The sequence below is a fragment of the Cervus elaphus genome, chromosome 15 (genome assembly GCF_910594005.1).
Source record: "Cervus elaphus chromosome 15, mCerEla1.1, whole genome shotgun sequence".
In the NCBI taxonomy this organism is placed as follows: domain Eukaryota; kingdom Metazoa; phylum Chordata; class Mammalia; order Artiodactyla; family Cervidae; genus Cervus; species Cervus elaphus.
In genome coordinates this window covers 57,076,545-57,094,668 of record NC_057829.1, presented here as the reverse complement: position 1 = coordinate 57,094,668, position 18,124 = coordinate 57,076,545, and the positions used below count along the sequence as shown (strand labels likewise).

General features: G+C 40.6%; 2 protein-coding genes across 5 annotated transcripts in view; one reads left to right on the top strand and one right to left on the bottom strand.

Annotated features, from left to right (window-relative positions):
• The window catches only part of MARCHF5 (membrane associated ring-CH-type finger 5), a 53,434-nt gene extending 42,434 nt beyond the window's left edge, over positions 1-11,000 (bottom strand). The window contains exon 1 of the mRNA XM_043926635.1: positions 10,820-11,000. Within this exon, the coding sequence (XP_043782570.1) occupies positions 10,820-10,854 (35 nt within the window). The 5' untranslated portion in view covers positions 10,855-11,000. The remainder of the gene's footprint in view (positions 1-10,819) is intronic.
• A 57-nt stretch (positions 11,001-11,057) lies between these two features.
• The window catches only part of CPEB3 (cytoplasmic polyadenylation element binding protein 3), a 191,094-nt gene continuing 184,027 nt past the window's right edge, over positions 11,058-18,124 (top strand). The window contains exon 1 of one of the 4 annotated variants that reach the window (XM_043926632.1): positions 11,058-11,177. The gene's annotated coding sequence lies outside the window, so the exon portion shown is untranslated. Of the gene's footprint in view, positions 11,178-11,240; positions 11,477-18,124 lie in introns of those variants that run through there. The other 3 variants (XM_043926634.1, XM_043926630.1, XM_043926631.1) reach the window with 3 other exon arrangements.

Here is an 18,124-nt window from a genome sequence, read left to right as displayed (position 1 = left end):
ATTATCAGAGTCACCAATAATAGATCTTACATTTGTGTTAAAGCTCCTATTACTATGACAGATTTTTAATATTTTGTCAGGTGTTATTTCTACGTAATTGGTTCATTTCTGACCTACATATTTTGTTTTATTCTTTCAAAACATTCTGAGAAGGAACTCATATGCATAACTAAACTTCCAAAGTAGTTCTCAGGATAAAAAAAGGTTTTATGTTATAATTCCCTATTGTAGAACCTCCCCTACTCTGTTGGTGGGAACTAAATTGGTACAGCCACTATGGAAAACAGTATAGAGGGTCCTCAAAAAACTAAAAACAGAGTTGATGTATGATCCAGCAATCCCACTCCTGGGTATGTATCCTGACAAAACCGTAATTCAAAAAAGATACAAGTACCCTTATGTTCATAGCACCACTATTTACAATAGCCAAGACATGGAAATAACCTAAATGTCTACTGACAGATCAATGGATAAAGATGTGGTATGTACACACATGTACATGGATGGACACACACACACACACACACACACACACCCCCAATAGAACAGTTTCTCACTGGCACATAAATTGACTAGTATGGTTATCTAATGAATACTATTCAGCCATAAAAAATGAAATAATGCCATTTGCAGCAACATGTGGAGAAGGCAATGGCACCCCACTCCAGTACTCTTGCCTGGAAAATCCCATGGATGGAGGAGCCTGGTAGGCTGCAATCCATGGGGTCTCCAAGAGTTGGACATGACTGAGCGACTCCCCTTTCACTTTTCACTTTCATGCATTGGAGAAGGAAATGGCAACCCACTCCCGTGTTCTTGCCTGGAGAATCCCAGGGTCAGGGGAGCCTGGTGGGCTGCCGTCTATGGGGTCGCACAGAGTCGGACACAACTGAAGCGACTTAGCAGCAGCAGCAGCAACGTGGATGGACTGAGATTATCATACTAATAAGTCAGAAAGAGAAAAACAAATACCATAATAACATCACTTACATGTGGAGTCTAAAATGACACAAATGAATTTACCTATTAAAAAAAATAGAAACAGACTCACAGACATAGAGAACAGACTTGTGGTTGCCAAGGGGGAGGGATGTACTAGGAGTCTGGGACTAGCAGATGCAAACTAATATATACACAAAATGGATAAACAATAAGATCCTACTGTATAGTATGGGGAACTTTGTTCAGTACTCTGTGATAAGCCACAGTGGAGAAGAACAAGGAGACTGTATGTAGGTGTGTGGCTCAGTCACTCTGCTGAACATCAGAAATTAACACAACACTGTAAATTAACTATACTTCAATAAAGTAAATTAAAAAAAGATTCTCTATTGTAAAGGATTAAACAAGTGATCCTGAAACAGCATAATTGCCTGGCATATATATAACCACCAAATGAACAGCAGTAATGATGGCACAGATAGACAAGAAAGATGTTATCAACTTTATAGTTGCCTAGATTTTATGGATGCATTTTTTTACCTAAATTAGCTCATAAAGTAGTTCTGCCTGGCATGCTGGTATTTAGTGGAAAAAGTCCTGGATTCCTAATCATTCTTTAGTTTTTCAGTAGGCCAACACCATTGCGTAAAATATTCATTCAAATCCACAATTCACGTTCTTCCATTCTTCTTTTTCCTTCCACTAGGTTTTGTAAATGCTGCTTGCTTGCTGATGTCAGCAATTACACTCACAATTTATAATACTTCCACACCTTTCTGCCAGCCAAGCTGAGGCTCATTAGTTTACAGATTAAAAGGAGGTCTAGGAATTATCACAACTGGTTCAGAGATTAAAGAACAAATCAACTATTATACTATGAAGACATGAGAAAGAACTAAAGTAGACAAATCTAAAGTCTATTACTTATTCCTTAAAATAAATATATGGCCTTATTTGTACTGGTAATATCACTGATCTATATGCATAACATGCCTCTCTTTATTTGAAAAAAAAAAGTTAATTCTATGTGACTTTAAACTTAAATTCAAACATTTTCCAATTATAAATCCTTCTTGATAGCAAAACTTATAGTTTGAGGAATACATATCTAGTTTGTCTTAAATCTAAGAATATTCAAGATTTCTCTGAGATTAACTTGAATGTACTAAGTACGTTCACTATTTGATGTCAGAAGAAATACATTTAAGGAACTTACAGTCTAGTTAAGGAACAAATATATGCAGAGAAGAATCACATAAAAACAACCACACAGAACATTAAGTGTCAAGAAACAATGTTGGTGACCAGCTAATACAGAAATCTGATGATGACCATAAGAAACACAGGATGAAACAGCTGAGGTTTCATGAAAAGGCAGAACTACAATTGAGATGACAATCAGGGAACGAAAAGAATAAGGTTATCTGAAGTAAGGATAATAGCATAACCAAGCTTAGAGAGAGAAATGAGCATATGGCCATGGACCATGAGAAAACCAATGTAGTTGGAGCAGAAAAGTTTTAAAATAAAGCTAGATATTACAAACCAGTTGGGAAAGGATGGATGACAAAGGTAACCTACTTCATAGGGTTCATATGTGACTAAACCAGTTTATATGGTTAATTATTTAAAAAGTATATGGGGAAAAAAGGGGAGAAAACTTTACTTATCAATAGAATATTATGTCACTGGTACATAAATTAACTAGTATGGTTATCTAATAAAACAGCTGACAGTAAAGTCTATCTTTGCAGACTTAGACTCCAGGTATTTATCTTGGATTATCAGAAAGATCTGGAAAATCTGCCCTAGAGACTACTGTGAGGAAAAATGGAGGGTAGCAGAACAGAAGAGTTCCAGAATACAGGAGTGAAAGCAATGAAACAAGCTTTAAAAATTGTTATTGTTGTATTATATATGGTGCCTTACCAATGTATTTGCATGAGTGTTTTAAGGAAAGAGAACATGTCCTTAATTCAAAACATGTTTAGTGAACCATGCAAGGAATGCCTAAATTTAACAATGGAAAAAACTGTAAACTGCTTGATTTGTCTCAGGATTAAAAGTATCACATCCCATGTATTCTTAAACAAAAACTATACCATCAACTAAAAACCCCTTTATGTCTGTCCACCCAAGTGGAATGGAAGTTAAAAGTATCTGAATTTATCAAAGAGCTACCACAATTATTAACACATTATGAAAGGGGAAGAGAAATATACCACAGTGAAAGCAATCATTTATTGAGCATATATTCATGCCATGCTCTTTATCTCTGATCTTCATAAAGTCTGCACACATAATTATTTTCCCCCTTAAATAAGGAAACAAAAGCCCAGAAAGGTTAAACAGTCTGTCCAAGGCTTGATGGTTAAATAGAAAGGCATGAATGCAACCTACGCCTCAACTCTAAAACATCAGATTTTTGTAAGTTATATGCCATTAAAAAGAAAAAATCAGCTTTTTTCACTGCACCATACTGCCTTATGGATAATGTATTCTGAGAAATTTTTCCATTTCTCATTTTCAAGGAAATTATAGTTAGTACAAGTCATTATGTGTTTCATTTTTGCTAGGGTACTTTTAAGCAGCCATAAGGAGCTTTCACTAGAAATCTAAACCTCTTACAGTGTACCCTAATGTGCCATATAAATGTTTCCACCTCTCATCTTATAACTATGGCATATAAGGAGCTGGGAGGCATATATATATATACGGCATGTAAAGAACTGCTACAAGAGTCTGAAGAAGAGTGGGAAATAATTCTGGCTGAAATAGTCAGAAAAGCTTTATAAATGAGGCAGAAACTAAACTGGATCTTGAAGAGTGGGTAGAATTTTGAAAGACAAGATGTTGAAAAGAATACACGACAGTGTGCATATCAAGCTGGCCTGGGCAAAAGATGTATACTCACGTACCTCACGTACTCACTTTTAAACAGAAGCAGAGCTTTAAGAAGGTAGCTAGTGCCAGTCATGTACTCTGTGTCTTAAACATACTAGAGAGCACAATAAATATGACTATGAAGGGTCTTGAAGGCCAAGTTAAAAAATTTTGAACTTAACCTTAGTAAGCAATTAAAAAAATACAGGTTTTGAACAAATGAGATATTTTTAAAATGGTGCTTCAGCAAGATTATTCTAAGCACTGATATGTCAGAGTGAAAAGACAGCATGATTCAACAGTGTCGCCAATGTACATTCCCCTTCTTGAGAAATGGAACAGTTTCTGTTCTCAGTGAACTCCCTCTTGAATGTGCATGGTGATGGTAATAAAGGCTCTGAGACATGGGATTGATGCATTAAAAAAAATTATAATTCAGAGTGATGTACTATAATGAGTACATAAAGGTTCTATGGAAATTGTGGAAGAAGTAACTCACTGCCTGAAGGAGATGTACAATGCTTCAAAGTGATAACTGAGCTGAATTCTAAAGATGGTTCAGAGTCAGCCAGGTGTCAAAAGGGAGGAAGTCCTCTAAAGCAAAAAATAAGATATACAGCAGAATATATTCAGAGGACAAGGAAGTGCAGTGCAGAAGAGTATGGTTAAAGTAGGTTAGGGCTGGACTGGATTAATAGAGCTAAGTCTCTTCACAAAGTCTTGAAAGTTTAGAATTTATCCTATTGGTAATGTACAGACTGGCATGTTTTAAAGGATGGGAATGACATGATTATAACTGTGCTCTGGCCAATTCTGGTACTACTCTGTAAGTCAAACTGGAAGAGAAAAACTGGAGTCAGAGAAAGAAGAACCTATAGTATTTGATAAGCAGATGGATTTAGAGAGGAAAAAAAGCAAAAAAAGATGTAGGTTTTATGACTGGTAGATTAGAAGAATGAGTCAGAAATTGGGAAGTCAAGATAAGTAAAAACCAGGGAAATAGCAGTTGTTTAGTTTTAGATAGGTGAAGACACTAGTAATACTGTGTATACACAAATGGAAATGTCTACTGGGCAGCTGGAAAGCAGACATTAAAATGTGGGAAAGAGGTCAAGAATAAAAACATACATTTGGGAGTCAATCAAAGGTGAAAGTGAGATAGTAAGTCATAGAAGTATATCTACTTTTCGAAGAGTTACATGCTGAGAACTGAACCATACTTAAGTGATTGAAGACAGTAAGTGATATGTAAGAGAGGGAAAAAGTAAGACAGACAAATAATACAGCAGACTAGAACACAGTTTCAAGTTAGGGAGTGGAGGTCACCAGTTTCAGCTTCATTAAATACATGTCAAGGACATGAGGACAAAGGAAAAAAGTCATTAGGTTTACTGATTAAGAAATTATTAGTAACATTTAATATACTTTTAGTAGAACTACGGATAAGAAAGGTGGATGAAAGTCAAATTACAACGAGAAGTAGTAAGAATCTAAATGTTACTAGAGTAGTTCAGTTCAGTCGCTCAGTTGTGTCTGACTCTTTGCGACCCAATGGACTGCAGCACGCCAGTCCTCCCTGTCCATCACCAACTCCCGGAGTTTACTCAAACTCATGTCCACAGAGTCAGTGATGCCATTCAACCATCTCATCCTCTGTCGTCCCCTTTTCCTCCCAACTTCTAACTTTCCCAGCATCAGGGTCTTTTCCAATGAGTCATTTCCTCGAATCAGGTGGCCAAATTATTGGAGTTTCAGCTTCAACATCAGTCCTTCCAATGAACATTCAGGGCTGATTTCCTTTAGGATGGACTGGTTGGATCTCCTTGCAGTCCAACGGGCTCTCAAGAATCTTCTCCAATACCACAGTTCAAAAGCATCAATTCTTTGGTGCTCAGCTTTCTTTATAGTCCAATTCTCACATCCATACATGACTGCTGGAAAAACCACACAGCGGTGACTAGACGAACCTTTGTTGGCAAAGTAATGTCTGCTTTTTAATATGCTGTCTAGGTTGGTCATAAATTTTCTTTCAAGGAGTGTCTTTTTATTTCATGGCTGCAGTTACCATCTGCAGTGATTTTGGAACCCCAAAAAATAAAGTCTCTTACTGTTTCCCTATCTATTTGCCAGGAAGTGATGGGAACAGATGCCATGATCTTAGTTTTCTGAATGTTGATCTTTAAGTCAACTTTTTCACTCTCCTCTTTCACTTTCATCAAGAGGCTCTTTATTTCTTCTTCACTTTCTGCCATAACGGTGGTGTCACCTGCACATCTGAGGTTATTGAAAGCTCTCGCAGCAATCTTGAATCCAGCTTGTGCTTCCTCCAGCCCAGCATTTCTCATGATGTACTCTGCATATAAGTTAAATAAGCACGATGACAATAAACAGCCTTGATGTACTCCTTTCCCTATTTGGAACCAGTCTGTTGTTCCATGTCCAGTTCTAACTGTTGCTTCCTGACCTGCATACAGATTTCTCAAGAGGCAGGTCAGGTGGTCTAGTATCCCCATCTCCTTCAGAATTTTCCACAGTTTGTTGTGATCCACACAGTCAAAGGCTTTGGCATAATCAATAAAGCAGAAATAGATGTTTTTCTAGAACTCTCTTGCTTTTTCGATGATCCATACTATGAGTATCCATACTCATATCACGAGTAGTATGTTAATACAATAGATAATATATGTATACTCTTTAATTGCTGAATATCACAGAATTTAATATTTAAAAAAGTAAATTGCAGACTGATATATTTAAATTTTAGAAACAAAAACAGAACTGTGAATTACATATAGTATATATAAAAGCATTAAACAAAAACTGGAAGAACATAAACCCACTTATGATAGCGGACTGGGGATGGGAGAAGATATGGGACTGGGGGATAATGGCCAAAGGGGACTTTATCTGTAATGTTTCTGCTTTTTATATAGAGATGGAAGCAAATACAACTAATTGCTAATGGTTCTTAACTCCAGGTATTGTTCTGTAAATGTAAAAATGGGATTGTAATATGATTGAGGAAAGATGCCAAAGAGAATGAGAAGCTGCTTTAGTGGAAGCTAGAGACAGTTTAAAACTCAGAAGGTAATACAGCTCAATCCTATGAGGACATCTACAACCTCTAAAGGGATGTCCATGTTGTCGGTAACATCCTGTGAGAGAGGATTCTAACTCACTTGCTACTGCAGGAGGCCTGTGGGGAGCAGATTATTCTGTCAATGTTCCTCCCATCTGACTGTTCTGGGGACAATGACTCCGTTCCTTGCCTACTCACCATGTGCGATTAAGTGATGCAAAACAACCTCAACAAATTCCTAAGTGTTCAATGTGAAAGGGGTACACAAAAGTCAAGTTTCCAGAAGCATCTCTCACCAGGCTTTAAACCTGAGGTCCATTTCTGCAGTTTGTTTACAGTATTCTTTGTATTGTCTATACATTTAATCCTCATTTTGAGAAGTAAAAGAGAAAATGAGAAAGTATAACGGTGACAGAGTAGACATAACAGACTTCTTAAAAAAGTATGGCAATGAAGGAAAGGAAAAGAAAATAAGATTCAGAGAGTCTGATGTAAACGGTTTAAATTTATGAATGGTTATAATTTCAGGGCAATGATTTGTGACCCCAATCATTCATGACATTAGAAAACCACCCCCTTACCACCACTCTCAATTTAAAAGGTTCAGATGATAAATTTACATAAAACAGCTGCTTACTGTTTATAAAAATGAAAGGCAATCAAAATATATATCTATATAGACTCTTTCCAGCTGCAAATATGGCAAGAATAAAATTTATTTTAAGATAAACAATTGCTAAACTAGATTTACTTATTCACAAAGGAAAAGCAATTGAACGTCAGCTCTTAGTAAGCTATTAATTAAAAAATCGTGAAAGACTGAATGTATAAACTGAACATACCATCATGTTTGTAAATATAATCTTTATTTTATTTGACATCTGTGGAACACAAACCTCACTAGAATTAAAGCTCCACATGAGTATTTCTGCTTATGTTCACTACCACCATATACTGAGGGCTTAGAATGGTACTGGGCAAATGGATCAATATTTATTAAATCAATTCAATGAATATAAACTTAATAAACTATTAAAATATACTTAATCTTAACCTAGAACCGAAACAATGTTATATATATTTCCTTAATCTTCTCAAGGATAGAACTTGTACTGAAGAAATAAACAAAGCCAAGTTTCTGAAGTAAATTCTGTCCCTCAAAAATTGCCACCCAAAGACCAAGCAAGGGGGAGGCAAATTCAAGCAAGAATTCTGGGTCCTAACAGGTTGACATATTTTAGTCTCTTGAACTTGTCAGTATTCTTCAAATGAACCCATCAAGTATCTCTGTATTCAACTTGCAAGGGGGCTAGCCCAGATTAAGATGATAGTAAATACAAAGGAGATGGGGGATACGGTGTGTGTGTGTGTGTGTAAATTGCTAATTGATTGGTTACATTAGAATCTTTTTTTTTTTTTAATATTTATTCATTTGGCCTCATGTGTCTTAGCCCAATGCACACAGGCTTATCTCTAGTTCTAGCACTCAGGCTTAGTTGCCCCGCGGTATGTGGGATCTTAAGTTTCCCTAACAGAGATCAAACCTACATCCCCCGCACTGGAAGGCAAACTCCCAATCACTGTACCACGAGGGAAATCCCAGTTACACTAGAATCTTAAGTACCTTCTGTGTGCCTAACATACAAATAGCATTTTATTGTTGTATAAAGTACTTATACAGAAAGACTGTACAAGAACAACAACAAAATACTTACACTTGTTCTTATTTATACAGTCCTGTAAGGTAGGACATTACCATTTTTTAAAGATGATGCAGAACCTCAGAATTTAAATCCAAAGTCATATAGCCAGTAAGTGGCAAAATGAGAATTTCAAGATTTCTGTCCAAGCTTACCTCTCTAAAAAGTACTATCCCTTATCATGAACTAATCACTCAGGGTTTAGGGCAGTGGGAATTCCCTGGTGGTCCAGTGGTTAGGACTCTGCTTCCACTGCAGGAGGCCCAGAGTCAATCCCTAGTTGGGGAACTAAGATCCCTCAAGCCGTGTGGCGCTGCCAAAAAAAAAAAAACCCTTTAAAAATGATTTTCAACCACAACAAACATCTGGAAAGCTTTTGAAAATACCCATGCTCAGGCCCTACCCTCCAGAAATCTGTGAACTAACTGGTCCTGGGCAGAGTCAGGTATCCATCCATATGTTAAAATACTCCTCAGGTGATTCCAACATGGAGCCAGGTTGCAAAATGATCTTTGAATATCATCTTAAGAATCTACCTTGAGATATGTCAAAAAGGTAGAGAAGATGAGGGAAGCCAGTATTATAGTCACCTGTTTCAGTATATGCAGCCAGAATTTCCAAGTTTCTGTTGAGACATCGTAAATGTCTTGCTGGCGCTCCTTGGGTTTTTTACTTTTATGCAAATCTCCAAAGAGTGTATGAAAGCCAGATCAGTTTTTGGACACAAAAGTCAACTACATAAAAGTGAAAGCAGCAGGCTCTCAGAGGGGGTAAAAATTAATTACAAAATACCCAGCACTAAAATAGGGTCTCTGATTGGAATTGGCAGTGGCAGAAAATCGTCTCCTCTGGGCATATTTCAGTAGTCCTACATAATTTGCCAGTATGGTAAATTATTAGAACACTACACAACTGGGGAGAATGACAAAAAGTTCATGCATTTGCTCATAAAAGTATTTACTGATGACTTGCTTTGTACAGGGGGTTGAAGAATTTGAAATAATGACGCGTAAGTTTCTGCCTTCCAGGAGCTTGTAAACTACTTATATAAAAAGGGAGTAGTCAATACAACTTGACCTGAATGCTCTCCTAGAACAAGGGCTGGATTAATTACTGGGTCACCCCAACTTAAAAAAGTCAGTACCATGATTTCTATCAACTTAGACGTCTCAAAATTCTAAGCTCCAAAGGAAATGTCTGTCACTCTGGAAGAAGACGGTACTTTTGAGTGATTTGTGTTCTGGGTGTGATCCAAGCATAATTTTATTGGGTATAATTTCATTTAAGGGAGGCTCTTCATTTAACACTTTCCAGTTGGATTCATTCTCAGTACAGAGCTCTACCACACACTGAACTGGGTGGCGAGTGGTCTATTGAGAGTTGTAGGCAACGAAAACATACATTAGCCAATAACATTGGCGTTGCCAGGAAGTTATATCCTTAGTGGAAAATGTGGAGTAAGGGTCTCCAGAAACTCGTGGTAGAACCCAGAGACTAGAATTTCAACAGCAGAGGGCTCTGCAGCCGATTTCACAGAAAGTTTTACCGACTGGAGTCCCCCCCCAGGAACTTGCTCCATGACAAGATGAAACTTTCTCAGGGAACTCAACGCATGGTAAAATACGAGAAATGTTCAGGGTTGGATTTATGTCTGTTTCCCATAACTTCTACTCTGGTCTGACCGTTAAAGTCCCTTGAGGATACTCTTGACCTTATAGTTTGGGGTTGGGGATACGGAGGAAAAGAAGAATGAAGTTTGCCTATTAAATTTTCCAAACGAATGCTTATTTTTCCTTGGCTTTTGGAAAGAGTGTTAAAATTGGAGGAGGATCATTCCCCAGAAAATTAGTTTGGGTCTTCCTGCCAGTGACATCTCGGACAAACACGTTACAACACAGTTTGGGGGGGAGGGGAGAAGGAGAGTGAGAAAAAGAAACTAATTCTCTGGGTTCACACAAGCCCCTCTCACTTCGCAAAGGCGTTCCGACGAAACTAGAGGCCACTCCTTAACTAAGTTTCGCTTCAAGTCTACGCACCCAGGCCGCCCGCTCCGTCCCCCCGCAAGTACGGCCTCCAAACTTTCGGCCCCTCGCCCGGCCCCCAGGCCGTAGAACTCCCGGCACGCCGGGCTCCGCTCCGAAGAGCCCCGAGGCCGGGCGCGGCAGGGCCGGAACGAGGGTCAGCGGCTCGCGTCCTCCCCAAAGGCTGCCCGTACCTGTCCAGCATCTGCTGTAGGGCTTGGTCCGGCATCTTCGGCGGAGCCGGCGCACTCGCCTCTCCGGTGAGCCCGGTCAGGGCCGGGCCCAGGACAATAGCACTGAGAGGCGGCGGACTAGGCCTCAGTCCGGCGGCAGCCGCGAACCCGCCACCCAGCCTCCCGGGGCGGCTCCGCGAGCCCGGCGGTGGCGGTGCGCGGCCCGCGGGCGTCCGGAGGAGGCAGTGGGGAGCGAGGAGGAGGAGCCTAGGGCGGGGAGACGGCGATCGCGGCCGGGGTTCCTGCCCGTCGGCCCGGGGTTCCGGTCCATGGACCGCGGGCGCCGAGTTGCTGCCGGCGGAGGAGCTACCTCTGTGAGGTAAGAGTCACCGCCTCCGTGCGCGCTGGGGTCACGACGCAAGGCGGCCCAGAGCAGCCTGGGAGATGTAGTCCTCGGACCGTCCCCGCTAGAGGCTGCACAGCCCGCCCGGACCACCGCCGCCGCGCCCGCCGCCGCCCGGCCGGCGCCCTCCCGTTTCCTTCCTCCAGGGGGAAAAATGTCCTGCGGGCCGCTTTCCAAGAAGCAGCAGGATGTGCCGCTCCACTGTCAGTAGCATCAAGGTCAGCTCTCCCTGCCTGTTTTCTCTCAGCTCTGGTGCTCAGGTGGGACCGAGCCAGGTGAGGGGTGGGATCTAAAGGGCCATTTCTCGGCGGGGTCTCCAGTCCCGGCCGCGGCGTCTGGGTGGGCCGTGGCGGGGGTGGGGGTGGCAGAAAGCGTCTTCGGAAGCCCTCAGCGCTGGGGCCAGCCTCTGCAGCGTCTGAGCCCATTTCGGGGAGTTACACAATCCCCGCAAGGGGTCGGATGCTCTAGTGCGTGAGCTTATTCCTGAGGGGTCGGGAGGGCAGGGGCTGCCTTGACCAGATGGTTCCCACCCGAACCTCTCAGGGTGTATCTCAGGGCGGGGGGAGAGGGGTGGGGTGTGTGTGCGTGTGTGTCGGGGGGAGATTATTCCCTCCCTCTCTAGGAACCTTCTAAAATGTGCCTGGGCTTTCAAGGGCTCGCCGATAGTCTCCAAATGGAACATGGTCGTGAATAAACAGCTCTTGCTTACTCAGCTGTGGGTTGTCAGGGGTGTTTGTTTCTCTGTCGGCTGCTGGTCAGTGTTAACCATTTCTAGTCGCCTTGACACCTCCAAGCAGGTGGATGCGTGTGGGGGAGAGATCAAAAGGAAAAAATCATAAATCGCTCGTTGAGTTATTCTCTGACGCTCTAGGGACAGCTTTGGCGGGAGGAAAAGAGCTGTTGGCTAAAAGGAAGGCGTCTTTTGGACGACCTGTGGCGTTCTCTAGTGCTGTGATTGGTAGAACGTTTGGTAGTTTCCCCCTGATTGTGCCTAATTTCTGCCGCAAGATGTTTGATTTTTCTTTACATTAAAATGTGTTTTTAAAGCTCTTAGTTTTTACGTAGCATTTTGCAATCAGCTCTTAATTTCTTGCTTACAGTCTGCTTCCTGAATATATTTGAGCTAGAGTGTACATCGTCAGGAAGAAAAATAAAAATAACATGTGACCAGAAGTTATTTGGCCTCTGCTTTCTGAAAGATGCTTTTATGAAAGACTTCGGGAATTTACACGACTGATTATAATTAATGTTTCACCCTTTTCTCATGAAATGAGAAGCAGGCCCATGACAGGGAAGGGAAATAAGTAATTTATTAAGGCGTTTGAGATTTTAAATTCCTATTTATTACTACTTCTACTGGGTAAGTCTTCTCTTACTGTGTGTTTATCTGTTAAAGCAATTGTCAGCCAGAAGGAAATGGATACATACATGCTGCTCAAAAAACAGAATTTTATTCTAGCATATTGATTACATAGATTAGAGCAGACTCCATTTAATTTTATGACTTACATTAAAAGGAATTTTCACCTCATCTTAGAATTTCTGTTTGAACTTCAAACTGGAAAATAATGTGGTACAGTTCTATTGCTAGCAAAGTGGTGTGCAGATTATCCTTTTTTAAAAAAAATTATATTAGCATTTTCATGAAAATTCTGCTTCCTGGCTGTGTCAAAAATCCTTTGAAATAGGAAAAAAAACTTTCTGTTACTCTTCTTAAGACTGTTAGGGAAAAATGAAGCAATTAGCACCTGACCTAGTAATCCCATTCCTCAGTATCTACCCAAGAGAAATAAAGATCTATATCTACACCAAGACTTGTATGCCACCATTCATAGCAGCATTATTCCTAGTAGCCAAAAAGTGGAAATAACCGAAATATCCATCAACTGATGAATGGATAAACCAGTAAATCCTCCTGTACAGTAAATCTGCCTGCAATATAGGAGACACAGTTTTGATCCCTGGGTCCGGACAATCCCTTGGAGAAGGAAATGGCAACCCACTTCATTATTCTTGCCTGGAGAATCATGGACAGAGGAACCTGGTGGGGGCTACGGTTCATAGGGTTGCAAACAGTTGGACATGACTGAAGTGACTGAGCATGTACACACACACACCCAAAATGTTATTAGCTGACAACAAGGAATGAAGTTCTAATACATATGACAATGTGGATAAATCTTGAAAACATGTTACGTGAAAGGAGCTAGTCACGAAACACCACATATTGTATGATTCCATTTATATAAAATGTTAAGAATAAATTCATAGAGACAGAGTAGATTAGTGGTTGCCAAGAGCTGGAGGGGCTGGAGAGAAATGGAGAGAGATTGCTAAAGGTCATGATGTTTCTTTTGGGGTTGATGAAAATGTTCCAGGGTTAGAATGGTGATGATTACACAACTTTGTAAATTATATTGCAAAAATAATATAAAACAAATTTAGATTCTGGTGATGCTGACACAAATCTGTAAATAGACTTTAAAAATTTAATATGAGTTAATTTTATAGTATGTAAATCGTTGTTTGGTTGCTAAGTTGTGTCCAACTCTTTACGATCCCATGGACTGTGGCCCACCAGGCGGCTCTTCTGTCCTTGGAATTTTCCAGGCAAGAATACTGGAGTGGGTTGCCATTTCCTACTCCGGGGTATCTTCCCATCGCAGGGATTGAACCTCCGTCTCTTGGGTCTAGTGCATCTCCTGCATTGGCAGGCAGATTTTTTACCACTAGCCCCACTGTTTGTCAACTTAATTTTCCTTGGCTTTAGGATTTTCAGATTAGAATTAGAATAACTGGAATCATAATTTATTCTGATTCTGAAGTAAAAAGTTCTTAATTGCTTAGATCTCAGTTTGACCCCCTCCAAATAAAAAGTTGAAATGCACTTACCTATTTTACATAAAGATTTATGGTAAATGATATTTAACCAAGAGATTAATAGCATGACCACAAAAATATTTTCCTAAGTGTTATGTTTTGAATTAATCTACTGAAAATATTTAAAGATTCTCCCAACCTTGTAGGATTAGGATCAATAATGTGGAGTTATCCTAAAGAGCTATGAAATGTATTAATAATTTTATAATGGATTTAGAAATATCTGAGTATAGAACTGTAGGATATTTAAAGTAGTATATTACTTTAATGTTCTACCCTGACACTTGTTTTGAACTGTCTGCCAAGGTATCCTAGAGACAGTCCAAAGAAATAATATAAAATATCCAGGTGTCCTCCAAGGAGAATTGTCAATTGCCAAATTTGCTGATAAACTGCAGGTTGAGTTCACACTGCAGGTTACAGAATATTCTTCATTAATTTATTTAGCAGACATTTACAGAGTATTTGTGATGTGCTTGGGTACTCTAGTCACAAATTAACCAATGACTACCCTTTAAGAACAAAGGAAAGCTATGACAAACCTAGACAATGTGTTGAAAAGCAGAGACATTACTTTGCTGACAAAGGTCCATATAGTCAAGGCTGTGGTCTTCCAAGTGGTCATGTACAGTTGTGAGAGCTGGACCATAAAGAAGGCAAAGCACCAAAGAATTGATGCCTTCAAACTGTGGTGCTGGAGAAGACTTCTGAGAGTCCCTTGGACAGCAAGGAGACCAAACCAGTCATCTTAAGGGAAGTCAACCCTGAATAATCATTGGAAGGACTGACGCTGAGGCTGAGGCTCCAGGATTTTGGCTACCTGATGCGAAGAGCCGACTCATTGGGAAAGACCCTGATGCTGGGGAAGATTGATGGCAGAAGGAGAAGAGGGCATCAGAGGATGAGATGGCTGGATGTCATCACTGATGCAAGGAACATGAACTTGGGCAAACTTCAGGAGATGGTGAGGGACAGGGAGGCCTGGTGTGCTTCAGTCCATGCGGTCACAAAGAGTTGGACACGACTAAGTGACTGAACAACAACAGAGAACATAAAAAACTACCTAACGATCAGTCAGTTCAGTTCAGTTACTCAGTCGTGTCCGACTCTTTGCGACCCCATGAATCGCAGCACACATCACTAACTCCCGGAGTTTACTCAAACTCATGCCCATTGAGTCAGTGACGCCATCCAGCCATCTTATCCTCTGTCGTCCCCTTCTCCTCCTGCCCTCAATCCCTCCCAGCATCAGGGTCTTTTCAAATGAGTCAAATCTTCGCATGAGGTGGCCAAAGTATTGGAGTTTCAGCTTCAGCATCAGTCCTTCCAGTGAACACCCAGGACTTATCTCCTTCAGGATGGACTGGTTGATCTCCTTGCAGTCCAAGGGACTCTCAAGAGTCTTCTCCAACACCACAGTTTGAAAGCATTAGTTCTTTGGCGCTCAGCTTTCTTCACAGTCCAACTCTCACATTTATACACTGGAAAAACCATAGCCTTGACCAGACGGACCTTTGTTGGCAAAGTAATGTCTCTGCTTTTTAATATGCTGTCTAGGTTGGTCATAACTTTCCTTCCAAGGAGTAAGCGTCTTTTAATTTCATGGCTGCAGTCACCATCTGCAGTGATTTTGGAACCCCCAAAATATAAAGTCTGACACTGTTTCCACTGTTTCACCATCTATTTCCCATGAGGTGATGGGACCAGATGCCATGATCTTAGTTTTCTGAATGTTAAGCTTTAAGCCAACTTTTCCACTCTCCTCTTTTACTTTCATCAAGAGGCTTTTTAGTTCCTCTTCACTTTCTGCCGTGAGGGTGGTGTCATCTGCATATCTGAGGTTATTGATATTTCTCCCAGCAATCTTAATTCCAGCTTGTGCTTCTTCCAGACCAGCGTTTCTCATGATGTACTCTGCATATAAGTTAAATGAGCAGGGTGACAATATACAGCCTTGACGTACTCCTTTTCCTATTTGGAACCAATCTGTTGTTCCATGTCCAGTTCTAACTGTTGCTTCCTGATCTGCATACAGGTTTCTCAAGAGGCAGGTCAGGTGGTCTGGTATGCCCGTCTCCTTCAGAATTTTCCACAGTTTATTGTGATCCACACAGTCAAAGTCTTTGGCATAGTCAATAAAGCAGAAATAGATGTTTTTCTAGAACTCTCTTGCTTTTTTGATAATCCAGCGGATATTGGCAATTTGATCTCTGGTTCCTCTGCCTTTTCTAAAACCAGCTTGAACATCTGGAAGTTCTTGATTCACGTATTGCTGAAGCCAGGCTAGAGAATTTTGAGCATTACTTTACTAGCGTGTGAGATGAGTGCAATTGTGCGGTAGTTTGATCATTCTTTGGCATTGCCTTTCTTAGGATTGCAATGAAAACTGACCTTTTCTAGTCCTGTGGCCACTGCTGAGTTTTCCAAATTTGCTGGCATATTGAGTGCAGCACTTTCGCAGCATCATCTTTCAGGATTTGAGATAGCTCAACTGGAATTCCATCACCTCCACTAGCTTTGTTCGTAGTGATGCTTTCTAAGGCCCACTTGACTTCACATTCCAGGATGTCTGGCTCTAGGTGAGTGATCACACCATTGTGATTATCTGGGTCATGAAGATCTTTTTTGTACAATTCTTCTGTGTATTCTTGACACCTCGTCTTAATATCTTCTGCTTCTGTTAGGTCCCTACCATTTCTGTCCTTTATTGAGCCCATTTTTGCATGAAATGTTCCCTTGGTATCTCTCATTTTCTTGAAGAGCTCTCTAGTCTTTCCCATTCTGTTGTTTTCCTCTATTTCTTTGCATTGATTGCTGAGGAAGGCTTTCTTATCTCTCCTGGCTATTCTTTGGAACTCTGCATTCAAATGGGATACTTATATTTAAAAAAGTAACCAAACCACTTACATGTGAAATACTACGTGAGGATACGTGGCAGGATATGATGAAGTGCCAAGTGAGCGGCCTAGAAGTACAAAGTGAGGTAGCAGTTTAGAAGAGACTGTTGTGGGTTGGTGAGTTAGAAAACTTTGTGAAATAAGGGAAATTTAGGTGCCACCTTGTAGCAATAGGAGGAATTAGGTAGGTAAAGAGGTGGAAAAGGATTTTGTGTTTAGATAAGGATGAAAAGATGTGGAGAGGAATTAACTTCTGTAAATGGCACTGTACATCTCTGTTGAGCAAGAGTGAAAAATATGGTTGGTTGGTTAAGTCTGGAATAGTTAAAAGGCCTTGAAACCATTAATTCTGTTGACAAGTATTTATTGAACAAGCAATATTTATGTGACAGGCACTAAGCCAGGCACTGAAGATACTACTGGACAAAGACATAGCAACCCACTCCAGTATTCTTGCCTGGGAAATCCCCTGGACAGAGGAGCCTGGCGTACTGTAGTCCGTGGGGTCACAAAGAGTCAGACACGACTTAGCAACTAAACAACAACAACTAAGCCAGGAACTGGAGGCACAATATTGAGAAAAACAAGTACAGTTCCTACCTCTGTAGAGTGTACTCTTTATCAAGGGAAAGAGATATAATCATGTAAAGTCAGTTTTTAGTTTGCAAATGTAGTACATGATATTATTAGAGATAATAGTAGGATTTTGACCTAAACAGGGCGATCAGAAAATTTTTTCTCAGAAAGTGCCCATCATGATAAGGCCTGAGGAAGAGCAAGAGTTAATCGAACAAAGGGAGGAGGGAAGAGCATCCCAGACCAAAGAACAGCTTGTGCAAATACCCTGAGAAGGAAGAATCTTGTGATGAAGAATAGAAATGGAAACAAAAAGGGGGCTTGGGGCAAAATGGGACCAGAAAGGTCAGTCAAGTGACAGACTCGGAAGAGCTTTCTAAGCCAATTTAAGGAATTTTGCCTTTATCCTAGAAGCCTATGAGAAGAGGAGTTTAGGCATTCTGTAGGAAATGGAGAGTTAACTTGTAGTGGTTCCCAAACCTGCTGTGAGTCAGAGAATTACCCTGGTAATTCTGATGCATGTGCCTTGTAGTTGTCCCCCTAAGTGATTACTAGACCAGTGGTGTCTCT